The sequence below is a fragment of the Gymnogyps californianus genome, chromosome 5 (genome assembly GCF_018139145.2).
Source record: "Gymnogyps californianus isolate 813 chromosome 5, ASM1813914v2, whole genome shotgun sequence".
Classification (NCBI taxonomy): domain Eukaryota; kingdom Metazoa; phylum Chordata; class Aves; order Accipitriformes; family Cathartidae; genus Gymnogyps; species Gymnogyps californianus.
In genome coordinates, this window is record NC_059475.1 from 13,282,167 (window position 1) to 13,308,182 (window position 26,016).

The 26,016-nt window shown below is 44.2% G+C and overlaps 2 protein-coding genes and 2 non-coding genes across 4 annotated transcripts in view; all 4 read left to right on the forward strand.

The window, feature by feature from the left end:
- Positions 1-19,673, forward strand: part of DENND2B (DENN domain containing 2B) — a 185,549-nt gene extending 165,876 nt beyond the window's left edge. Inside the window, exons 16-21 of the mRNA XM_050897094.1 lie at positions 13,622-13,799; positions 14,904-14,945; positions 15,955-16,066; positions 17,070-17,309; positions 18,407-18,493; positions 18,907-19,673. Coding sequence (XP_050753051.1) covers positions 13,622-13,799; positions 14,904-14,945; positions 15,955-16,066; positions 17,070-17,309; positions 18,407-18,493; positions 18,907-18,941 — 694 coding nt within the window. The 3' untranslated portion in view covers positions 18,942-19,673. The remainder of the gene's footprint in view (positions 1-13,621; positions 13,800-14,903; positions 14,946-15,954; positions 16,067-17,069; positions 17,310-18,406; positions 18,494-18,906) is intronic.
- A 2,473-nt stretch (positions 19,674-22,146) lies between these two features.
- Positions 22,147-25,646, forward strand: RPL27A (ribosomal protein L27a). The gene is made up of 5 exons (XM_050897336.1): positions 22,147-22,198; positions 22,538-22,601; positions 23,247-23,322; positions 24,142-24,316; positions 25,463-25,646. Exons 1-5 carry the CDS (start codon positions 22,196-22,198, stop codon positions 25,589-25,591), a joined length of 447 nt encoding a protein of 148 aa, XP_050753293.1. The 5' UTR covers positions 22,147-22,195; the 3' UTR covers positions 25,592-25,646.
- LOC127017468 (small nucleolar RNA SNORA3/SNORA45 family) lies at positions 23,677-23,808 on the forward strand. Its single transcript, XR_007766602.1, has one exon. It is a non-coding gene; the product is annotated as a small nucleolar RNA SNORA3/SNORA45 family (small nucleolar RNA).
- Positions 24,659-24,790, forward strand: LOC127017456 (small nucleolar RNA SNORA3/SNORA45 family). Its single transcript, XR_007766590.1, has one exon. It is a non-coding gene; the product is annotated as a small nucleolar RNA SNORA3/SNORA45 family (small nucleolar RNA).
- Positions 25,647-26,016: the final 370 nt, after the last annotated feature.

The following is a 26,016-nucleotide window of genomic DNA, read 5'->3' on the forward strand; positions in this document are numbered from 1 at the left end:
ATTTCTGAGCACAGGCTACAGGAGACACAATGATGTCTTCTCTTGGTCACATCTGGCACAGCCCTATATTGAGCTAGCAGTCCAGTTCTTTGTCTCAGGGTAAGCTTTTTTTTAGTTATCAGCTGTGCATTGAAGAAGGAGATGTTTACAGATGCGAGCTACTGTACCTGTGGAATGTGTAATAGCTCCCAGATCTTATGCCTAAACCCAGGAGAAGTATGGATGGCTGACATTTCTTCTGGTATTTTTTTATCCAAAGATCTTGAAGTGCTTTCTTAATACTGTCAGGATTATTGTGCTTGTCTGGTCTGACATGCTGAACATAAGCTAGAGAATTTCCTCCACTAATTTCTGCAGTGGAAGGAATGAGCCCTTCTGTAATTATCCAATATGTAATCATGCCTAGTAGACAGAATTTATTCTACAGCAAAAACATCCATTTCTCATGTAAGTAACCAGAGAGTTTCCATTTCCTCCAGTGAGAGCCAGATCAGCCCCCGTTGAGGAGTGATTTAGAACCCGCAGACCACCCCTGCTTTAGCTAAGAGACAACAGCTTGCAGCTCCCTTCATCTTTTATAAAAGAAGCATCCTCTAGAGTCTGTCTGAGTCTCTGTTACCTACCCTGCAATCGCTTTCATTTTGTGAGACTTTGGTTTTTCTCAGTCTGCTTGCACTGTGAAGCATCACTAAATAGAAACATATATACTTTTAAAAAACTTAAACCTTCTGTAATGTATATGATTATTTGGCCTGATGCAGCTGCAATTTCTTGATATTCTGCTTCTTTCTTTCCTACCAAATATAGCTATTAATCTTCTTTGAGTAGGATATTTGTATGCAGCCCAGTCCTGCAAGATGCTGAGCGCCCTGTCTTACAGTCTAAATGCTAGAATTGAAGGTGTTCAATGTGATGTGAAATTGCTGGTTTAAGGTAACTAGCAGCGCTGTCTCTCAAGATTTTCGAGAGAACTTTTGCACTTTATTCCCCCCTCTCAAGAGATTCTTTACCACTTGGATTACATTTCTCTGCCACTCAGATTGTGTGATGACTGATGCCAACAGAGGAGCTGTATGTGGACAGTAGGAAAATGTGTGTCAGACAGAAGACACAGCCCGAGAAACAAAATGAACTTTCTAAGTCTCTGGCTTGTTTAAGATTCTGCAGTCCCAGAGAAAAGCAATCTAATAATGACATTTTTAATATGCAGTAAAGTTCAATGGTATTTTTAATATGCCATATTGCAAGAAGGGTAGAGCTTGTATGATTTTCCTTTTCCTTCTTTTCTCCTGCCCTCCTTTCCAGTGGTATTTATTCATGTCACTTCAGGCTTTGGCCAACGCTCTACAGTGGGAAAACATCATCATTTTTCCACTTATGATTTGTGCAACAAAATTCTCTCTCCCTTCCCCTTTCCCATGAAAGTGAATGGGATAAGAAGATGACCATGTTGTTTGGTAATTCTCTTCTGGATTGCTTATTGGCAATTGGCACAATAACCATATGGCAGTAAGTTGCAACATTTTCCCAACTCAGCCTCTAGCTCCCCGCAAGGGGATTTAGACAGATTCCCTCTTTTCAGCTTTTGAATGAGAAGGATTAGGGGGTTGGGATTGTTCTTCTCCTCCTTTGTTACTACCTAGAAAAATTCTTCATCCTACTTTTACAGCTCTCATGTTGTTAACAGTGCAATGATTGCCTGCGAATCTGAAACCACCAGTGTGAACATTAACAAGGACTGGTGGGAGCGAAAGTCCCAGCGTGGAAAGAACAAGTAGTTAACACTCTTTTGGAGCACCTGGGCCAGATCCACTTTTGTTATGGATTTATGCTAAGAAACTGTCCTGCAGGAAGGGACTGGATAACTCTGTGGGCACTAAGGATAACTTTCCACTTTGAAATGTTGGGGTTTTTTTCTTGTAACCACCTGACAAAGCTTGGGCAGGTGGCTGATGTGTCAAAGCAATGACTTTTTGCCAAAAATCCCATTTGCTTGAGCTTTGTGGAAAGTATGGTTGAATGCCACTTGCTTGAAAAGCCAAACCCTCATTCTGAAGGGCACTTTGCATGTCTCTTTCTCCAGGGGCTTTCATGTGCCTCTCTTACGCACAACTATTACGGGAACAAAAAATAATGTCTTTGTTAAAACCACGTTCCCCTTTAATCAACTTTTCTCTGCTTTCTTTTAAATTAAGTACTTCAAAGCTATTCTCCGAGAGAGAGATCTCCTGACAGTGCATTCTCTGGTCTGCAGCGCTCAGCTCCATGTGATGCAACCTTGATCTGTGCCATGAGCCAGGGTTGTGCTTTGCAGGTTATCTGTGGGACCTCAGACTGTCACTCAGGTGTTTCAGGAAGGTGGGAGCTGGATTCTGAAAATGCAGCTCTTAATGAAGTAAAATACTAATTTGCATAAAGTTATGATAACTTTTGGAAATTTTGCATAAAAAAATCTATCTTCCAATATTTGGATGAAAACCAAAAAGCCTCCTGTACAGTCAAAACGAACCCTGCACTTACTTCTTTGATAATATCCCCTAATGAGTTGTGTAATTACAAAACATTGAAAATCTGAATTACTTTGACTGACAAATCCAGTGGCTTTAAAATAGGAATCCCTGAGAGCACATCATATTTCAGTCCATCTCTGTTTAGATAGGAGACATCATCCCAGCAGGGTAGACAGCTACCGGGTGCTGGCTGTTCCTGATGTTGCCTCCTGGCTGCACTACGGCATTGTAAAAAACATACCTGCTCATTCCTTGAGCCGTTGACCGTAAATTGCAGTTGGGTACAGATTGCTGTAGCAGCCCTCCTGCATAACAACATGGGCTGCCAGGAGCATCACAGGTATAATCTTTGGTCTCTTTGTTGTCATCCTAGGAAACACTAAAATTTAACTTCCTTGTTCTTAGCATGTATCTTAGCACAGTGCCCAGCGTATCGGAATATGAGCTGAAGTTCTGTCACGTTCTCTGTTCTGGTATGATGGGACATTTACGGTGACAGAAAAGCTTTTCTGTCCACATGCTTCTGAACAAACTTTCATGGGGGAGCGATGAAAGGACAGGCAAGCGCCGTGGCAGACTCTCGCCCCTTCTGCTCCATATTGCCTGGTGTACTCATAAGGTGCTGCGGGGACGTGCTCAGGTAATTACAGTGAGGCTGCTGATGCAACCATACTGGTAGGATAAGATAGCACAAGACAGGAGAGGATGTTGCAAGCTTAAGCTAAGGGGGATGTGGTCAGAGAAGAGTTTATGGATTAAGATGTTGCCCACTCAATTTTCTGTAAAATATGGTAAGGAGGCACCAGAAAAGGGACACAGACAATGATGCAAACCGTTGGGCAAGTCTGCTCCATGAACTGTACTCGTTGACATGGCAGCGTGGCAAACTGTGGCTCCATGAATTAAAGTCAGAGAGAACAAGTCCAGAAACTGGGTTGTAACCACTGTGTTTATCATAAAAAAATCTTCTACCTGGAATCATCAGTAGCACAGAGGAATTGGTGCCCGAGCTCTCTGTAATTCGTCTTCAGTAGTCACTGGAGCGTGTCCCAAAACTAACTGCGTCACTAGTGCCCCGCTGATATGGAACTGCAGCACTGCTTTCGCGAGACAGGTGAGGCCATATTGTGATTCCTTTATGAGAATTTTACAAGCTTGGCTTTTCTCAGACTGCACTGTAGAAAGCACCAGATAAAACCTGAAGTGTGACTCATTTCTTGCAAAACAAGGTTTGGGTTTGGCTTCATTTCACGGAGGGGAAAAAACCACCATTTGAGGGGTGTGAGGGTTAAGTAGCTACACTGAGTTGTAAGCATAGTTAAAAAGATTCTGCAAAGGACGATAACTGATAATTGGGCTGATGTGATGTGGAAAATATGCATTTTCTCCTCAGTCTGTGCCCCCCTCTCCCTGCCAGTGTTATCACCGAGGCCTTGTTTGCACTCCGTGAGATATCACAAAGGTCGCTTGCAGCAAACGTGTCAGCATTCACATTAAGGGAGCCACTGTGACTTGACTCTACCTTTCACCCCTGGCAAAAGCATGGTTAGGTTCTCACTTTTGCATCAGGCTGCTGCTTGCCACATGGGAGAAGCCTGGCTCAGGAGGCGAGGAAGCAGTGGATGGACCCTGGAGGCTGACGGGCACGGTGCAATAGCAGTGCTCCTGGTTTGCTACATCAGTCACCCACCCTGGGAAACGTTCATCTCTTGAATAATATTTTTCCTTTGTCAAGCTCCTGTGCAGAATGATGGATTTTCACCTGCTTCTGGACTAAAAGGGAGTCGTTAGCTCACTGCTAAGACTGGGTAATATATTTTACAGTCCATAACAGACAGCGGAGAGCTCTCATTTGTGCTTTAGAGAGCTCTTTACCCAGTTGCAGAGATCGACTGTAGCACTATTTGTTGTAGTGTGTGTAATCATTAAGTTATGAAACGTTCAGAACTGGCTGCTGCATTTGACTTGGCCCGAATGGACTTGGCTCACCATGATCCTGAAATGAATTATATGTAATACGTTCCCCTCCGTCATGATCACATTTACACTAGGGAATTCCCTATTTTATTTACACACTAGGAGCAGAGCAGGTCTCCCCTGACATCAAGAGAAAAAGTAACCTAAAATATGCACATACAGATTTGTCCATATTTCCTGAAAAGAAGGATATCGGGTATTGATCAGAGGTACGGTATTAGCTGCATACTTTAGGCCAACTACTAAAGACCTCATGTCATGACCCTTAGTTCACCTCTTACTTAAGTGTTTGCTTTAAAAAATAAATCACAATGCAAAATATTACTCTGGCTTTTACAGCCTAAACTCACTCAATTTTCCATGTAATATGCACCCACTACTTTGATTTTAAACATCTCATTGATTATTCTAGAGAAAGGTCAGATTTAGTAACAGGAAATACAGAAAGTTCAGAACTCTCTTTCAAGTCACGTATGCAACCACTCCATCCTAAACTTCCTGCAGCTACCCAGATTTTCACAGATTTACCTGAAGGTCAGGTGAGGAGAGGTGCCTTGGCAGCGGCAGGTGAGTCCTCCTCCCTGTGTACCCCTACACAGAGGTGGGCCCTTTACAGAAGGATTCTGCCACAGGGAATTCTCAATCCAGGAGGCTGAAATCTAATTATTTAATTAAAAATTAAATTACATTATTAAAAGTTAATAAACACATTAATAATACATTAAAATGAAATTAAAATTACTTAATAGTTTCAAAAATTACAGTCTCTACTTCCAAACCACCTTATAAAGGCTTGAAGGATTCTCTGTAGTTTGCTTTACCCCTGAAGGGCTTCTAGAAAAGTAAAAAATTATTCAAATTTCAGAAGCTGAAATATGCTTTGCTGACGAGAGAGGCTGACTTTACAGCCATTCAGACAGCACTCTTCCACAGCAGTCAGGGTACTCACAGTTCAAAAGGGGCTATCACGTCTTGCGTGTGTACTTGCAGGCTCATCTGATTAAAGAAGTGGTGGAAAAAGAAAAGGTCTTTGAGGCTTCATTTCAGCAAAGTATTTCAGCACAATGAAAGTAAATTAAGGCTGAAACTTGTGCTGAAATACTTCGCTGAATCAAAGCCTAAAACAGTATTTTGCTTGTCCCCGCATGCTTTGTTTAAATTGGTGAAGCCAGGCATGAACTGACTATAATTTCTGCTGCTCTGTAATCATTAGAAATAGTTTTTCTATCAGTGTCCAGATAAATTACTGTACTAGAATTAATTTGGGTGAAACAGCAATAAGCTGAGCACGAAGTCCGGTGTTTGTTTTGATCATAATCTTCTGTCTTTCGCATACAGGTAAACATAACCGTTGTGGAGGAAACTTGTCTTTTCAATTTGAAAATTATTCCTGATAGAAACAGTGTTTTTGTGTTTGTCTGCTTATCAGCAGGCTGTGCATAGTGGGGCAAGGGGGAAGCAGTACAGAAGTGGCTGAAGTGTATGAGCACTGGTTATATTTGGTTTGCATCTGTACCACAAGCGGGCTTCGAGCCTCTGTCACACACCTTCGGCTATGCCAGTGTCTGACCTTCCCTCCTGCAGCTGCAGCTGCTCTCATCATCTCTGGTACCGAACGAGGATGGATAGTTGGCATCAGACAGCCTCACAGTCCTTCCATCTGCCTACAGCAATAGGGGGGAACAAGTTTACCAGGGACCTAATAATTTGGCCACATGTGCATGACAGAGCTTTATCCATGTTCATATTAAATTGTTTTCCCTGGTCCTTGCGTCGTTCAGCCCAGCCAGTCACTGTCTTGTCCCTTAGTTTTGCATGCCAGCCTCTTTGCCCTCAGTTCATGTTTCCTTTTCACCTGCTTGCCAGGCTCATTTTGTCTTCCTCCCCTCCCAGTTCTGCCTCACAGGTCTTATTTTTACCCCTTTGTATTTAATTCAGCCTCCTCCCTTCCCTTCCTTCCTTTCCTTCTCTTCCCTTCCCTAGGGTTCCCTGCAGGATGAAGATGATCTTCCTCTCCCAGATGAGCCTCCCATTTCTCTGTGTAGTCCAGGGCTACAATGGAAAGGAAGGTGCTGCTTAGTGAGAACAATTTCTTCTGAAGAAATTAGCAGCTAAATAAGTCTCTTTTTAGTATGCACAAAAATATTATTTTAAGATGGCTTCTAACATAACCAAATCAGAGTGAGTTTAGACATCACTGGTAGAAATCCTTAGCACACAGGGCACTCCCTTATGCCAGCCTTCAAGTCCTTGCCACCAAAACATGCCACTCTCTCACAAAAAAAGGCAGCAAAGATGTTTTATATAACAAAATAACATATTTTTTTATCTGGCTTTGGAAGCAAACTGATCTAATGCCAAGCAAGGGGGTTGGATCAGCTGACCTCCTGAGGTCTCTTCCCACCTGAATTGCTTTATGATTCTATATAATTCTGCCTGCAATTGGAAAACAAAATAGTTATCCAGAGGCAGACACACAAACTTAAAAATTTAAGTGAAAACAAGTTAAATTTTGAATCCTGATCATGTGAAAACAGTGCCTTACAAATGCCAGCAATCCTACAAATAGGCAGGTCTCCCAGACCTGTCAGTAATTGCAGGCCTTATGCATGAACACACAGAGGTATCCTTTAATCCCTAATCAGCAGTGATGTTACCCGTGACAGCTTCGCTTCTCAAAAAATCTCCATGTCAGCTTCACTTCGGTATTAGTTTACAAGCACAAAGGTATTTATTGCTTCATGTTGTTCCTAGTGAGAAGGTTATCCCATACGCTTCCTGCAGTTGTCTTCTGCCACAGCTCCCTCCCCAACCCTCTCTGCATCCAGTGCTGTGCCTCTGAATGTGCCTCTTCTTCCTGAGCGTGTGTTCTTGCACATTCCTGAACTTGGGGCCACAGCCGTGCAGTCAGATGGCTCCATTGCCATGCTCTCTTTTCCTCTAGCAACGACTCACATGATTTTATTTTGAAATGTTCACAGGGTAGGTCGTCTTGCTAAAAAGCTGCAAAAACATGTCACTTCTTTGGTTTGAGTCAAATGAGAGGAATTGGAGATTTTTTTGCTTTTAAACCTCCTAGAGTGGTAACAGAGAAACAATCAGCAATAATTTTGCATAGGAAGAAACACTGTCATGTCTGACGCTTTTACACTGGCTAGAAAACTGGAGATGTCCTGCACCGTGGTATCAAAGACTTTCTTGAATTCTCATTTTATTCCTCCCTGCCCTATTTGGTGAGTAGTTGGTGGTATCTGGGTTAATGAAACACGTGTCCTCACAGCACAGCAGCCCCAGGAGTGAAGCCCAAGCCGTTGATCTGGGGGGCTCTGGGGGCACACTGCCTCAGAAGAAGAGCACCTCAGGGTCAATGGGGGTAACTAGAGCTGAGCACCCACACTGTGGAGCAGGGAGAAAGTGGTAACATCTCCCTGTTGTCAGCCAGCTCTTCTGACAGGCCAGGGATCCTCAAGGGCTTGCTTTAAAAGCTGACCTTCTGCAGGAATGCTGCAGGAGCCGATTACAGCGAGACAGCTGGCGTATGAAGACTGTCACTTACAATACTGATATGTTTTCATTTATATCTTGTCCCTGATGCTATTACTTAGTCTTATCCACCTGAATAAAACTGCTGCTACTATTTATTCTTATGCACCCAGAGAAACCTTTACTTTTTCAGAGCTTAGGTGTGTATTGTATCCAACACAGCACAGTTCTGCCCCGAATTACTGCCTGCACAGTAACAGCAATGCTATATGCACTCCATCTCCCACCCAAACTATAGCAGTCTGCTACAATTTTTACTTCCATTTTCTCTTTACTTGATGATTTTCAAGCTTTCTGCTTTGTCCTTCCCCTCTGCCTCTGCAGTCCATGTGTGTTGGAGGGGAGATGGGCTGAATCCTTGGCCCTGTAGCCTTTTCCCAGAGTCTTTTACAGAGGCCTCTGCAAACCTCTCAGACCATTTTATCTTGCAGAGTTGTCACAAGACCTCTCTCTTTCTCTCTGTCAGAGACTGGAGTTAATCCAGGACCTGGGGAGGCATTGAAGGGTGTAGGAGGGAAGTGTCAGGCATCTGTTTTTGCTACGCAGTTCGTCAATGGCACAAGGGCAGGAGCTATCACAGAAAAGCACGGCCGTGGCCTGTGATGAGGCACATGGGTGCGTAATACCCACCTGAGTTGAGGTATTACACCTGGGAAGGATGAAGCCTCCAGATTCCAACCTCAAGTGGGAGGAAGCTCTCCCGAGCAAACGAGAGAATGTGGGTCAGGGAGGTAACTCGGTCACAAAGCAGTTGTGGGCTGGAGCATGTATGCGTTAATACAACAGATCAAAGAATTCAGCAAATGTGGACAGAGTAACATAATTAAATCAGCAGGGAGAAATGAGAAACATGAAAAGGTTGTGGAAAAGTAAACACAGGCAGTGGAAACACTTCTTTGTGAATTTACATTTTTGGCTACATTTCTCCATCTGAGGAAGCAGAGGGACCAGATTCTGACAATCGGTCCCAGTCCTGTGCGTGGTCCAGAGCATTGGCGTAGTGCAGAGCTGGCACCAGCCCTGGAGTGATGGAGCTGCTCTGTGGCTTGGCCCCGCACGTAAGGGGTGGTCCTCCCTCCTCTCCTGGCTGAGTAAGCTTGTCTGTCCCTTGGGAGAGGAGGAGGAAGGGGAAGGGGTATTCTCATCTTCCCCTCCTTCAATGCAAATACCGAAATGACTGTGGAGGTGCACGAGAGTAGCAAGGTAGGATCAGGGAGCCCTGCCAGCAAGTGGTTGTCTGTGCTAGAGGCTTAGTCCTGGACTTAGAAGATGCTCAGTGTGTGAGCCTCCCTTGGGTCTGTGAGAAATTGTAGGTGGTAGAGGGGGAAGTGAGAAGGAATATAACTTTTGGCTATTGTTATAGAGAAAAGAGAGTTATGAAGTGTATCTGTGGAATATTTCCAATGTGAGTAGTATGTGTAACTGAATGTGACTTTAACATTTCGTGAGAGTTGGTGACTTGCAGTATGCAACAAGCCATGGTCCTCTGAAACAGACACATCCAGCGCTAGCGTCCGCATCGGCAGTGCTCCCTGCAGCCAGGGCAGTGTCCGTTCACTGTTCAACAGCGGACAACGTGTGATTCTCAGAATATGGTAATTGTGCTGTGATTAGATATTAATATAGCCTAGACTTGGGATTATTTGTTGGTTGACCAACCCAGAAATTGATAGCAGACATCCTCCTATCTAAAGGACAGTAAATGTTCTTGTTGCGTCACATTAATTTGCTTTTGACATGGGCCTAAACCATGTTCACAAGCAGTCTTCGCAATTCAGCTGAGTCACAGTAATGTCTGAAATTCCTGTGCCTTGGCTCTTAGTCTGAGCCTTGTGTCTCCACAGCCAAGTACACAACAAGGAAAAGTTTCTATGTGCTGTCATGAGAAAATGATTTGGAAAAAAAAATAGCCCAGAGGAAGATAAATCGACTTTGAGTGGGAAAGAAGCATTGTCATCTTTTGTCTGTAACATGACAAAAGATCTCTTCTTCAAGAGAAATTTGTGATTAAGAATGTCTCAATAAGACTATATAATCTCATATTAATACTTTCATGGGGAGAAGATCAAACACTGAAGGTCTTTTTAATCTAGCGAATAAAAGGCATCTGGGCAAATTCCAAATAATTTTTAACAAGATGATAACCATGGGAAAAAAACTGGAAGGAGAAGTGGTGGATTGCCTGTGTTTTGAAATCAATTGAAACTGGGTGTTTTTCTAGAAATTGTTCTCAATTTTGCTTTAGCAGAGTGCAAATTATTGGGATGAGTACAGGCTAACGGGGTGAGTTCAGTGGCGTAGGCTGTGTAGTATGGCTAGATAATAGCCTTACATATCTGTATGTAAGAAAATTCCCTTATTCCACAAAACTTGCAAACACAGTCACCTTTTCACAGTTAATTACTGTTAGTAGACTTATTCCGCGTGTACAGTTATATGTGCATGCGGGACAGCTTGTAGCTGACAGAGCAGAGAGATGGGCTGGGTTTAAGCAGAAGGCTGCCTTTTCACCTCAGCAGCTCCGCAGAGACAGAGCATCACAGGCGAGCAGAGTAGTTCACATCTCCCGGGCGGGATGAGAGCTTGGCGTTAGTGCTGCTGGCATGGGGCAGTGGCACTACCTGTGTGTTGGAGGGAAGGAGGGAGGCACACGCCAGTGCGGTGCTGGGACCCCGGGCACAGCTGGCCCCATGCCGTACGGGGGTGGCCGGAGCCCTGGGATCATCGCAGCGTGTCTCCCACTTGTGCATGACTCCAGCAGCGCTTCACCTCTGAAGTATGTGATGGTTTATGCTCCTCATTAGTGTGTTACTCATGCAATGGTTTGGTTTCTTGTGCCTATGTATAAAATTATGTGCATATGGGTAATATAAGAAGTGTTTTCCAGTAGAATGACAGCTAGAACATTATGCAGCGTTCCTGTAAAACTGCACAGACCAAATGAAAAAGCCCACTCTCAAAACCAGCTCTCTGGATTACCAAAACTGCCCTAGACTATTAAAAGTGAAAATATTTTGAAAATCTAATTTCTTTGACTATTCTGTTGCTTTACTTTGTGTGCTTCACACCCCTTAAAGAAAATAAATTGTCTGACCTTACTTCTTATTTCTCATAAACAAGAACAGTGGGACAATGTGTGGGTTGCACATCTTGAAAGGAAAAACTGCAGTGGACTTGGTTTCCCAGGGTAGGGCTTTCTTTTTTAGTTTACCAAACACGCTTTTCATTAATAATTCCCTTTTAAAAGGATCTGAACCATATTTTAGAGATTTAAACTGGGGGTTCCCTTACATCCATCATCTCTGAATTTTACCTTATGGAATGTAAAAACCTCACACTGAAGTGAAAGATTTGTATCTTTTCTAAATATGAATCTTTCCAGCTACGGAAGAGACACAGGCACTTTGTACAAGCGGGAGTTTGGTAACAGCATGAGGGACTCCTGCTGCCCTCAGCACGAGCGGTGTCCAGGAGGGAGGGCAGCGAGTGATTCTGGGGACTGAAAGTTCAGAGCGAGTGTTTCATGGGGGTCAGCCTGAGTCGTCTCACAGGGAAAGATTTTCTGAGGCTGAATTTTGAAAAACTGCGTGCAGAGCCTTAAAATGCACAGGCCGAGGTGCTGACAAGGGCGACAGTGTGACCCGCGGGACGCTGGCAGAGCCGAGCAGGGTGCTGCTGCAAGACACCCCCCCCCATGGCCGCTTGCTGTGTTCAGCTGCTGCCTTGCCCCAGCCAGCCCCCAGGAAAGCTCTGGAACAGAAACCAGTGTCCTGGGCCGGAGCCCGAAGCCTCTCCTAGCGTGGGAATAGCACGCACGAGAGGATGCAGGGGCTGATTTACGTCACAGCACTGCATGTAAAACAACAAGTTACAAAAGGGCATTCTATAGAAAGGAAGAAATACTAACTGAGTATCAGAAGAATGTTTGTCTTCCTCCTTTTAGCTTAACGCGGCTCTTTTTTTAGTCGCTCAGCTAAGATGACTGAATTTGTAGTAGTTGAAAATGCCACAGTCATTAAAGTGAGCTTGAGAAAGTGCTGTGAGTCTGTACCATGGTCCACAGCTCTTCTGAAACATACCACTATGCTTGCTATGGTAGACACTCGAGACCAAAATATGAGGCAATGGCAGCACCGTTGCCTGCTATTAAAAAAAAAAAAAAAAAATTTGGAGAAATGCATCATTTTACAAGAAACCTGTGTCAGGCAACATATATTATAAAAATGTGCTGTGATTGATAGATCCTAAAGGAAATGTCAAGTAAAACCAACCCAACAGATTATTTGCAGTAAAAGACAAGCATTTGCTGTTCCCCGACCTTTTCTCTCTTTGTCCTCTAATTCTCACTTTTCCCATTCAGCAAACTTCAAAGGTTAATCACTGACAGGAACAAACAGGTGAAACCTTTCTCCTGGCCTTGGAATAATCCACAACTAAAAATGCTCGCAAGGGTTATTCCAGTGGAGGTCTGATGCCACCTAAAGTCTCCAACAAGTCTTGCAGTAGAAGAAATCGGCATTTCTCCTCAGCATTCTCAAGCAGTAACAGCTCTGAAGCTATTAGTTATTTATAGTTCTTTGTGGCTACATTAAGCACAGCAGAAGTTTGCACTGTGAGAAAATTAGCTCAGTTGTGCTAGGCTGGGTAAAAATCCAAATTTCTGTCATCCTCAGCCTGTGAGAAGCAGACGTAACTGAGTCCAAAATCAAAGCTATGAAATGGAGAGCCTGTCTTTATTCCCCTGATGCTAAAACTAGCTTGGTAATGATATTCCTTTATTTTTAACATTTGGAAACCATGTGACTGTAGAAAGGAATCAGATTCAGTAGATGGAAGGACAATGTATGCAAGACATCTTCCATAAATGATATCAAGCCTTAATGTTTAGGGGATACCGAGGTGTATTTTAGAGTACTCTACTGAGCAGGGTTAATACCTTTATCACTAGAGTTGGTCAATAAGCCTGTTAAAATGTATTATAATAAAAATATGCTGTTGTCACAAAAAGATACAAACTTCGAAAAATGTGTTGCTTTTACTAGATTTCCTTTGGAGTAAGTATTGATTGTTGGGGATTTTTTACATCTGATTTAGTAGAGTTTTTCTTTAGGTTTTTTTTTCCAATTTTATTTTATTTTTCATTTTCATTTCCCCTTGTTTGTGCATTAGTGCTCGATATAAGAACATCAGTATTATGCATTTTTACTACTGACATGGTCGTAACAGCTAAGAACTGAAGTTGCTTTTGGATTTTAAGCACCATTCAAAGTGGCTGCTATTGAGTGCTGTTGGGAACATTAAATCTCGTCTTCTAGATCAAAGTGTCTCCTGCCTGCTATAATGAAACAAATTGATTCTAGTTTTTTACCTTTAGTTTCAAGTCACCTAGAGGCAAGCATGGGAGGAACTACCACACTGCACAGTACAGAAGTGGTAGGGACTACAAGGGGACCTAGGCCGTCTGCAGTCAGAAGTGACAGAAGAGCAGCCCCTTGGGCACTTGCATTTTAACACGCCAAGTTTATCAGCAGGTGGTAGGTGTTCTGGACAAAGAAGAACCTCTGCTAACGTGGTTGTTCCTCTGTCTCCAGCACCCTCTCGAGCTGCTCACACGCCGTGGTGGCCCTGCTGTACCCCTTTTCCTGGCAGCACACCTTCATTCCTGTTCTGCCCTCATCCATGATTGACATCGTGTGCTGCCCTACCCCCTTCCTGGTGGGACTGCTCTCCAGCTCTCTGCCCAAACTGAAGGAGCTGCCCGTAGAGGAGGTAGGAGCTGGCACTAGAATTGTTTGCCTGGAGTAAAGCTGGCCTCACCCTGGAGAGGGCCTGCCATTCGCACATAAATCCTCACATGTTTAATTTTTAATCTGCCTCTCTGTTTCTTCTCTGCCTAGTTCTCATGGGCAACTGCCTCTTGGTAAAACTGCAGTAGTAGGTTTAGTCTTCTCTTTATTCCGCCCCTCTTCCCATACCTGGCACCTTGACAGAGAGAAGTGAATGTTAACCTGGTCAACAAGTAAGTACAGTGTAAATATGCTGATTTGTTCTGATTTTGTTGTACCTGGAACAAGAAGAGGAAGACATGAAGTGCCATCTGCTATGACACCTATTAATGCTAATGGAAGTTGTGCATGAAGCCATAGCCAGCACAGAAAATAAAACCTTTAAGGCTTTTTTTTTTTTTACTTCTAAGACTTTGTTAATACTATATTGGAAATCAAATGAGAGTTGCACTTCATCAGCTCTTCCAGTAAAATACCAAAATACTCCAGGGCACGCTCTTCTCTCTTACTCCTATTAGTTTCCTGTCATTTTTCTATGAAATTTTCTTTTCTTGTGCTCGCTTTCAAGGCTCTCTGTGCCTCTGGCCCATGTAACTCTCTGCTCTGTTTCCCTCCCACTTTCCTAACATGGCTCTCCCACATCTTCCCAGCTCTCTCTCGCAACTTTGCTACTTCATTATCATTAATATTTCACACCCTTGCCCTTCAGAAGCCCTGCTGCCTCAAATGACACAGTTTTCTTTAAACCCCTCTGAAATACTTTTCATCTGCACGTTAACAAAAATTATTAGCAATAACTTGCTTAGGTTTAAGAAAAAAGACCTGCCTAACCCTTTTAGCTTTTTTTACATATTAACCTAGTATGAGATCTGTTGTATCTAACTATGTTAAATTAGACTTTAAGCTCTAAAGAAAAACTTCATCTTCTTGTTTTATAAAGCACATAACCTGTTGTTTCACAGTAGGAATTTGATTCATGTTGAGGCTTGGGACCATTCAAATGATCTTTCGCTATTAAAAGGCAGACACAAATGAATGTTTTCTGTCTCTTCAGATATATTTCACTATAGTGTTTTCTTTTCTTTAGGCTTTGATGGTTAACCTGGGATCTGATCGATTCATCAGACAGGTAAAGTACAGCTCGAGACGTTGCCATGCAGTCTAGCAAGCTGTTTACTCTTATAGTACGATTAGGTTTCTTTGATTAGAGGTATTTGGCAGGAATTGTGCAGTGGGAAAGAGATTAGGAAAAAAAGTGCTCATTTTCTGTTTCACCTGCAAATAAGCACTGCTCCTCAGGTACGCCAAAGGGATTGAGGCTGTGACTGTCAGAAGAAATCAAGAACTGTATTCACAGTGCAAAGAAAACATCCAAAGATAATAACATCATGTTAGCAAGAAAACTCACACTGTTGGAGGTGAAAAGGAAAAAAAAGGCAAAGAAAACTTTCTGAGTGAGAGAGGAAAGGTGAAGAATAGTTTAATGTGGTAGGACAAGCAGGAGCCTTGTAAACAGGGAGATGAAGGATCACCATCTCCTGATAGCAGTGTGGCACTAAATAATTTCAAAAGTAACAATCTGCAGGTTAGATGAGTAAACTTTCCTGTACGACTCTCTGGAAGATACAGCTGGTGAATAGTGGTTGCAGAGCTAAGATTCTTGTGTCTACTTGCTTTTGCTGAACAAGCAGTAAGTAAGATGAAGAGAGCAACAGGGGGAAAACCCAGAAAACAAGATATACTAGAATATAAGTAAAAACAACTGTCAAGAACCAAAGAAGCTGCCTAAAACCAACTAGAGCAGCTGTGTGTACATATAGCTAGGCTTTGCATGATGTCTATTTAGTTAAAAACAACTATTTGGACTGTTTGTCATGTAAAGAGCTGATTCCAAGTTTCTGTATGTTTACCTTGCTCTTTGGATTATCGTTCCTGACTTTAATCTCATTAAGAGTGAAAAGAAATTTTGTTTAGAAATATATGATAGTTGCACATAGATTTTCATTATTTTGTTTATGTAGGCATGACAGTAGCAGATACAAAATGCTTTTCTTCTGAATTTTAAACCTTGCAAAAGTATTTGCTGCAGTTGCTGCATAGATTAATGTGATCTAAAGATTTTTTTTTCTTCCTGTCAGATGGATGATGAAGACACACTATTACCTAGAAAATTGCAAGCTGCTCTGGAGCAGGCTCTAGAGAGAAAGAATGAACTGATAAATCAGGATTCAGATAGTGATTCAGATGATGGTAAGTTCATTTGGAAACAGGGACTTGTATAAACAAGCATGTAGGTAGTGTTGTGCCTTTCCATCCAGGAGAAAGAAAGATGGGACTTTAGTACTCAAATACCTTTTGCGACATCAAAGATAGTCTCTGAACACACAGGGAATGGGACTGATAGCATCAACCCACAGTAATACATTGTCAGCGATCTGTTTTAATTTCTTTGTAAATGACATGCACTCCCATGAGTACCTCTAAGCCTTTACTCAAACAGAGGTTTGCAGTTAACTTGGCCCTAATTCAATCCAGAGAACTATACGTGCTTAGGGGTGTGTCTGAGTTCGGAGTTGCTCTTGGCACTCGGTATATTCAGGGGAGAGAAGCAGGTACCTCCAGAAAATAGTTTCAGTGCAAGAGGGGCTGAGTTGCCTCTGAAGGTTCATATTTCTCTCCAGCAATTATAAAAACAACCTGGGGTGAATTTAAATGCCTGTGGTTAAAAGGTATGAAACAGGCCCCTGTTCAGTTTTTGAAATTTATTTCTACTCATCTGTGTTACATTTGTAAAACTATTTTAACATCTCAGAAATTATGAGAAACCAAATTCTACAACATACCCTTTTTGATCAGTTCTTGGTAAAGTTTTATAATCCCCAGAGCAAACATTTTAATTCTGAGTCATTCAGAAGCTTCTCAAGAAAACTTACTCAAGAGTTAAAATATGAGGTATAATTTTGATGAAGCACCCACAAAATTGTTACTTTTCTGAGCTGTTTCCTGACAATTTGTATTTCTCACTGACTCTTGGTTATGAAACACCGATTATGTAGACTGGCACTCTCGATTATAAAGGTGTTACCCTATCTGATGTATATCCAGGTCTGCAAGGAGCCGGTACAACTACTTTCAGTTACTAGCATGGCATCAGTAAACTGCTAGATGACAGTACCTGGCCCCGTGTGGATGACAATGCTGACAGCTCTGGTAGCAGCTGATTTTGGTGTCTTATTGCCGCCTTATTTTGCAGAATGTAACACCCTGAATGGATTAGTGTCTGAGGTTTTTATCCGATTCTTTGTGGAGACAGTTGGCCATTATTCCCTGTTCCTAACCCAGAATGAAAAAGGAGAGCGTGCCTTCCAAAGGGAGGCTTTCCGTAAATCTGTGGCCTCCAAGAGTATCCGCCGCTTCTTGGAAGTTTTCATGGAATCTCAAATGTTTGCTGGCTTCATCCAGGACAGAGAGCTGAGAAAATGCAGGGCAAAAGGTAAGGGTGGTTTTCTTTCCTGCAGCGCAGGTTACTTCTGTTTTGCACAGGTCCCGTGGTTAGCGTCTCTATCTACTGTTAGGGCTGAGCAAATTCTGTATGGCTGACAAATCTCCCAAAACACATTGTCCGCTGCTTGTGGGCCTAGATTGTAGCTATGGTGGTGATAATACAAAGGCCAGAAAATACCAGAAGAATATTCACATCTGAGTGCCTTAAATCACTCAAAGGCGAAGCTGGGAATGACCCTGCGAAGGGCACAGCCCATCCCTGATGGGAAACGACCCCAGAGGCTGCCTGCTAGTGCTCGCAGGGGAAAAACGTGAATGCCTTCGTCAGATAAAGCCCAGCTAACCAGAAGGTCAGTTTGGATTTAGGTTGCTGCAGGCAACCCTCAAAGCCAGCCCCCGCTCCCAGGCGCGGCCGCCGGCGCGGCCTCGCAGCGGAACGGGGCGGGGCGGCCGCGCGTTGCACCGCAGCGCCGCCTGCGGGAGCCGGGGCCGGGACCGGGACCGGGGCCGGGACCGGGACTGGCGGGAGCCGTCCGGTGCCGCAGGGCGGTAAGGGGGTTTGCAGCCGTGACGGCGTCTGGCGAGGGCAGGGAGCGGGAGGCGCAGCGTGCTCAGCCCAGCGGCCCGGGGTGCTGCGGCCGTGCTGGGGTGGCGGCGGGCCCGCTTCCCGGGCTGCAGCCGCTGAGCGGAGCCGCGCACTTGGTGCCGGCTGCCGGTGGTCCCACTCGGCTGCGGCGCGCACGGCGGCCCGGTGCCGGCATGTCCCGGAGCGGCGGCGAGGCGGCGGAGCGGTCAGGTGGCCCGGGCGAGGGCCGCCCTGCCCGCAGGGGTGCTGCGAGGCCGGCGGGGAGCGCGGGCGGCCCTCACCCCCCCGGCTTTTCCGCCCCCGAATCCGTTACCCTTCACATAACGTCTGGGGCTCGCGATAGCTGTCCTGATGCCGCATGAAGCTTACCGAATAGCCCCTTGCCGGCGTGAGGCAAAGGACTGTAAAAGTAAAAAGTTGGGAGTGTGCAAAGGGGCCGGGGGAAACGGATTCAGCCTGACACAGCTCGCCCCAGCTCCCTTGTCTCCCCTCTCCCACAGGTCTCTTCGAGCAGAGGGTTGAACAGTATTTGGAAGAGCTTCCAGACACGGAACAAAGTGGAGTAAACAAGTTTCTGCGAGGCCTTGGTGAGGAAAATCTTTAGAAGGATTTCTGAAATGAATTTTCATGTCTTTTTTTTTTTTTTTAAATTTAAAAACCCATTACCTGAGGTGAAATCAGCTAGTCAAGCAGTTTCAATGTGATAGGAAATAGGAAAACAATGAAAGCATACTTAAAGCTGACAAAACCAGATTTAATTACAATCCTTGTTAACACTGTCATTTTCACTTGGGGGTGGAGGAACCAAACCATAGTCAAGGAGGAGAAAAGGAAGGCGGCTGACCACTCGGGATTCTGTTAGGTGGCTGTCCCTGATGGTATTAAGTAGAAGAGTTACTCTACAGCAGTTACATTACGAATTAGACCCATTTGCTAAGTAACTTTTGATTGCCCTTGGCTTTTCAGTGTATGCTAGAGACTGATGGTGTGCTTTCTTTAGGGAACAAAATGAAGTTCCTTCACAAGAAGAACTAACTCCTTTCTGCTGAAATACCAACCCAAAGACTATTTATGACACTGCGCGTGAGACACCTGCAGCATTTCAGAGTTTGATGCGGGAGGAGAGCGGAGCAAGCTGACCGCAGCTTTAAGTGACAACCGATGCTGTTAGACAGTGTGCCAGATGATGGCTCCTTTATGTATTTGGATAGAATTTGTACATAATGTGCTGTAAGCTTTTGTAACTGATTTTGTAATGAGCAAGGAAAACTGTGGTAAATATTTGTATATTCCTGAGAATAACAGGTGCTTTTTTTCCTTTAGTATGAATTGAGTTATGCTTGGTGCAAAAATGAATAGCTGATTATGTGCAGCTGACTGTCTCAGCAGAACCACTGACTTCACGGGATGTTTGTGAGAGCTACACTGATGCCTGGATACTGCGGGGATGAATGAACTTGGGTACGTGGGAGAGGTTGTACGCACGGGGGCTGCTTTCATGTGGCGGAGTTGGTATATTTTTTTTTTCCTTCTAATTAATTTTAAAATAAATAACAAAGTAACTTGATAATAAGGTACTTGGTTCACAATACAAAACTTCCACTTGGTTTGAACTCTGGTCAGTAAACTATTTGTAATCCATTCTGCACTAAGACTGCTAAACCTGAGGAGATCTCAGTTCTTTGACATGCAAGCTGCAACGAGTAGGTACAGTACATCCTTTCCTAATGTATGTATGTATGGTTTCTAATAAACTCTGTAAATACACCTGTTTGTTTATATTCATTGCAAACCTCTGCAGTTTCTTATGTTGAGTAGGTACAAAACCAGTAACTTTCCTGTGATTTTTAATGAATTTGTAATTAAAATATAAAATGGTTATTACAAACCTGTCTTATAGTAGGTTTGGTATTTCTTCAGTGTTTTTCACTAGGGCTGAGACAAGGCATTTTATATCCCCGTTCTGTTAATTTTATCCTAACAGAAGTATCTCTTAAACATTTTTTTTTTCTTTGCATGGGTTAGCAGCAAATTACTTTTTGTCACTGTGTCATAGATACTGCTCCTGAACTGTGCTATTTTCAGGTTGGTTGTGTGCTACCTTGGTTAGATGATCAAAGTAGAATATGTGCAGCTTGTAGCAGACAGCCTTTGCCTAAATTTCTGATGAGCTGATCACCTACATTTCATGAGAGTCTGCTTTTCTTTTGCATTAATTGCAGTCTGTTTAGGTGGTGTTTCCATTTCAACAAAGGCTCTTCAGCAGGCCAGGAATGGTTAGCTTGCCATGGCTGCCTGCACAGCTGTGGGTGTTGCCCAAGTACCACATTCATCTTTGATCTGGTAACATAACTCCTGTTGAGATTCCGTAAGTTTTCCCTTAGTCTGAAAAAGAAAATATAAAATACTTGAATATATTTGCAAGTCTGACAGCTACTGAAAATTAGCTAACGCTTCTTACCTTTAAAAAAACCCCACAAAACTCACTGTATTTATCTTCATTTGCAGCGTGATTTCTTTAGTTAGATCGGCTTTGAGGCTTGCGCAGTTCCTAACCTGACAGTGGTTCTGGTTTGCTATCAGCCTCATAGAATAAAATCGAGGGATTATTCACTAAAAAGGTGAAGTCGTTTCCTTTTTTTCTTACCTCCCTCACACTCGTGTATATACAAAAGCTTCTTAAGTGTACATGAAATGTCTGTAAAATATCAAGTGCTTTTGATTCAATGGAAATGTAATCACAAATGTTAATTTCCATTAGTTTTATTCTATAATATGCTCTAAGTTCCAGAATGACTTCTAGATGTAGTTCTTCAGAGTGGAAGGAGTAACTTCACTTGTACAGGTGGATTCTGGCCATTTTATAAACAACAGCTGCTAGTAAATATATGGGGAAATATATATTCCGCTTAAGAAAATGATGGATAAAACATCATCATCAGCTGAAGAAGTGCTGCAGAGAAGAGTTGCTACAAAGGCAAGAAAAAGCCACGGAATACTGGTGTACAAGAATGTGGCACTGTAAAACCGATCTCCCACACCGAAGCTGTTTTCCTCTATCTGCACTTTAAAAATCTTAAGTAGAAAGCTTTTAAACATTATATTACCCATGAACATGTCATTCCAGTTTTTGTAATGTGGATCAGAGGAGAGTAGGGGACAAGGTGAGATCACGTTTCAAAAAATTTGTAGGTGCCGCCTTGATCCTCAAACTATGGCTATATAAAACAATCCTAATGTTATCTGCAGGTCTGTGTTTGAAAGGATCAGTTGAATGAAAAATAGGGAGTGTATCATTTTGCCTTCTATATTAGTTGTTAAAACTAATGGCGTTCCTGAGCATCGAACGTTACTAGTGCACCATTTAACTGAGAAGGAAATACTGAAGAAAAACAAATCCAGTACTGAGACCCGTGTTTTAAATTGGTAAAGATCTGTTTAAAGTCTTATCCTATAAAATACATTAAAAACAAGCTTGAGAAACAATAACGCTCTCCAGGAATTGTTACTCTAGTGTGGCAGATAGTTAAGTACATAGTATTTATTTTCCCATTGTTATCGATGTTTAATGAAGTGACCAAGCTTGCAAATTTTCCTAAATTCTGCTCAAAATCCTACTTTTGCCACCGATCCTAGCGGGAAGAGAAAGCAAGTTGGGTCTGTGATTAAGATGGAGCGGCACGTAACGCCGTCTGCCTGCTAAATTCAACCCTCCGGCAAGGGCAGCCGTGCAGAGCTGCTCCTGTTCCGTCGCCAGTGCAGCGCGCCCCCGCCCCAGGCGCGGGGAGGGCCGGGCAGGGAGCTGCAGCAGGGAGCTGCAGCAGGTAGCGGCTGCGGCGGCAGCAGCCCAGGGACCGGCGTGTGTCCCCTCCGGAAGCCGCGGGTGACGGGCGAGCTGGGCAGGGCAGGGCAGGGCGGAGCGCCGCGCTTCCAGACTGCTCACGCTTCAGAAACCGCCTGAAACGCTGCCGAAGCGCAAGCCGGCTCGTCCTGACTGGCTCCCGGCGCCTGTCTCACCAGGGCGGCTCTGCTCCCCTTTAAAATCGAGTCCTTTCCCACTCACCGCCGCCCCGGCTCCCCAGCCCGTCACAGCCGGTACCTCTGCCCCGGCGGGTAACGGGCGCCTCCGCCGCGTGGCGGATCTCGCGAGACTCAGCCCCCGCTCCGGGCCCCTCAGCGAAGCCTCGCGAGAGCTCGGCCCCGCCCGGCCCCCACTTCCGGCTCCGCTGTGCTTTTCCCCGCTCTCGCGAGCGCCCCGCTCTTTCTCTTCCCTCGCGCACGCCGACAAGATGGTGGGTGCTGCTGCCGGGGCTGCGCGGGGCCGGGCTGGGGCGCCCCGCGGCCGCCGCCCCTCGCTCCCGCGGCAGGACGTGACTGGGGAGTAGCGGCGGGTGGGGGGAAGGCGCTTCTCCGAGCCCGCGGCCTGCTCAGGGCGCGGCGGGGGAGAGCGGTGCCGTGCGGTGAGGCCGCTTGGGCCTTCCCTCGCCGGGCCCGGGCCGCCATGGCGCCTGGCTGCGTGGCCGCTGAGGGGACTGCGGCCTCGGAGCGGCGCCGGCCCCGGGGGAGGGCGGGCGGTAGTCCTGCCTCTTGCTGCCCGTTTTGCTCATAGCTGCTCTCCCGCTTTCCCGCAGCCTTCCAGACTAAGGAAGACCCGGAAGCTGAGGGGACACGTTAGCCACGGCCATGGCCGCGTTGGTGAGTGGAGAGGCGGCCGCTGGTGGGCGGAGGCCCCTCAGCGAGTGCGTGCCCGTCGGTACCCCTCCAGTACTGAGGGGATGCTGCCGTTCTTCACGGGTTGCAGAAAAATGCGACTGTGGGCGCAGGGTCCTGCGCACACTGGGTAGTAGCGGGCAGTACTGAAGGCTACAGTATGTGCAGGTGATGCTTGCGCTGTGGGGGCAGATGCAACAGTGATGGGTTGATCCGAAGTCTTTTACATTCTTTTAGGCTTCACTGGATTTGTAACTTCAGTAGTGCTTGGGTGATAGGTACTGCCTGAGAATGTGGTTGTGTGACATCTTAAGCTTACGGGGCAGTGCTGTGCCTGTTCTAACTCTGGCCATTCCTGCCTGTTCTTGTCACTCCACTTGGCTGGCACTGGTGTCTTCTTGTGTTCCTGTAAGCTAACCGTGTTCCTGTAAGCTAACCAGAGGCATGCTGTGGTTATTTTTTTTTCTCCTATAGGGTTAATTTTTAGTTGGCTATCTCGCTGAATTGAGGTAAATTCAGAAGAGGGCGTAGAATCAGAATAATTAGCTTAAATTGACGTTGGACGTACCTCTAAGCTCAACTATTATGTGTAATATTCTTAGTGTAACAAACTTAATTTTTTCTTTTTAGGCAAACACAGGAAACATCCTGGCGGGCGTGGTAATGCTGGTGGTATGCACCATCACAGGATTAACTTTGATAAATAGTAAGCTAACATTTTAAATATATACTGGCAAAATGTATGTTCCTGAAGTAGAAACAACTAAGTTTTATATGTGAATAAACAAAATTCCCTGCAATCCTGTTTTTTCCTCTAACATGAAGTGTGGCATTGTAGCTACAGTCAACTCATGTCCCCATTTACCCTAAAATCAAAGGCCTTTTCACTTAAACCAGGCGTCTTTAACAGTTCAATGCAGCATTCGGTAAACTTGACCAAACTTGCCTGTTACAACGTGATCCCTGCGTAACGATGCACACACAAAATGTTACATTAAATCCAAACTGCATCCTATTTAGCTGCATACTGTAAAGGTAAGGGATGTTGTCTTTACATATTGCCGAGACTAGAGTCACATCTGGACGCTGCCTGTTGTCCTGGTGTGCTAGAGTACTCGGACAGTAACCACTAATCTATATTCACTGGCTGTGACCATTCTTGACTCAGTCAGTCACCAGGTTAGTGACAGGAGTGCTGAAACTCCTCAGGCAGTGCAGCTCTCCCTGGGTTCACGGAGTTGGGGTTGCCCCAGAAATACAGGACTGGGCCAGCTTCACCAATGAGGAGGATTGGGTTGGGAGTTCAAGGGAGAGCAAACACTTCAAGAGAAAATAATTTTCCCTTGGTTTGGATACTAATGGTTATTACACTTAAATACTACGTGTATTAATGTCACTAAAAGTATAATGTGACACTTTGATTACTTTGATCAAGTAAGATGCTTGTTTCAGTGTTAATTTGTTGTCCTACCTGTTCAAGATGAATTAAAAATGTGATCTGATGAGGAATGTGTTTCTTTCACAGTCACCCTGGTTACTTTGGAAAAGTAGGCATGAGACACTATCACTTGAAGAGAAACCAAAAGTTCTGTCCTACTGTCAATTTGGATAAACTATGGACGCTTGTCAGTGAACAGACAAGGCTCAATTATGCAAAAAACGAGGCTGGACTGGCCCCAGTCATTGATGTTGTGCGCTCAGTAAGTTTCCGCTCATATTCAAGCCTGTAATTGCTGGTCACTTTGTGTGTAACTTAGCTTTGCATATCCAGGTAGGAAAATGATAAACAGCAAATAAGCTACAGTGCTTGAATATTTGTGAACTTCTCAGGACAAGTATCTTGGCATATAAGTAGTTAGACAGGTACTTACACGGTTACATTTTTTCCTGTAAGAACTTTTTCTCATACTTGTGCGTGATTGTGGACAGGGACTTCCCTTATTTTGGAAGGTGGTGAAAGATTACTTGTTTAAAATGTTACTGAAAGCATGTATAAAAACATGGCAGAACTAGTCTCATTTATATAAAGTCACTGCTCTAATATCGAGACTAGAGTCACATCTTAACATGTTTGATTGTCTTGGTGTGCTATAGTTCTCGGACATAAACATCTGATCCCTATTCACTGGCTGTGATGTCTCCTATCTCAGCCAGCCACCGATTCAGTGACACTAACTAGTCTGCCAAGTGGGAATGTTCTGTGTCCCAAATTAAGATACCTGTGTTAGCCAGTTATGCCACTTCTAACAAGCGATGACTTCAATGGCTGTAGTATTAATGGACCTTGTGCCATGATTGTCGCTTTAGTGTAAAGGACAGGAATGAAATGAGAGGATTGCAGTGGTAGAGAACAGCTATTGCTGCGAAAGCTTGCAAAAGCTTCAGTTGTACATTTAAGATGTGCGGAAGAGTTCTCTGCTCTGTTCGGAAGTACCAGGATGTCCTACAGGTAAAGAGCACCGACCAGAAGTCCTTGGGTAGTAGATAGTCTTGGAAGTGCAGCCAACTGCTCTCCCCTTTGGAAAAGTGGGGAAAGGTTGGTGACTTCTTTACCAGATTTCACAGTGTTTTCTGTATATGGAGTATGGGGAAAAAGAATCCAGCTTCTAAATTGCAGGAGAAGTTCAGTTTACAGTTTCTACTTTTTCTGTGAACAAGTGCAACTCCACTAGGTCATGCAGGGTATTTTTCTTTGATTCGTACCAATTTTGTATTGGAGACAGACACTGAATGAGGTCATGGTGATCGTGGTTTTGGTTTTAACTGGTGCATGCTAAAAGACAGGTCTGAATGGAGGAGCCTGCAAGCTGATTACAAACACTTAACGGGTTTTTCAATCTTTCTAGGGCTACTACAAAGTCCTGGGCAAGGGCAAGCTGCCGAAGCAGCCTGTAATTGTGAAAGCAAAGTTCTTCAGTAGAAGAGCAGAGGAGAAGATCAAAGAAGTCGGTGGTGCCTGTGTGCTTGTGGCATAAAAGCCTTTGTTTTATTCAAATTTTTTGAATAAAGACAATGTGTAGAACGTGCTGATTTACAGAAGTTTCTGATTTATTTTCCCTGACTTGTCCAGATACTGTTCACAGTTAAGTCTTGTCTGCTTAGTTATTTCTGGCAGTTTTTGATTAGTGGTTTGACTGCTTCTGACTATCTTTTGAAATTGCCTGGCTACGGTGTCCAGCATTTGGCATGTACAAATACCTCATTGTTTTGTCTTTACGGGGTAGCAAAATAGATAGGTTCTTCCTGCATTTGTGCAGCTCTTTCAATTAGTGATCCTCTTTACAGCTGTCTGTGAAAAGGTGACTTCATGTTCTATTGACGGGGATTTTTGTATGCTGAAACGATATTGAGGTGAAATCTGTGGGGATACTGCCTTGGCCTTTGGGAATGAAACGGCGAG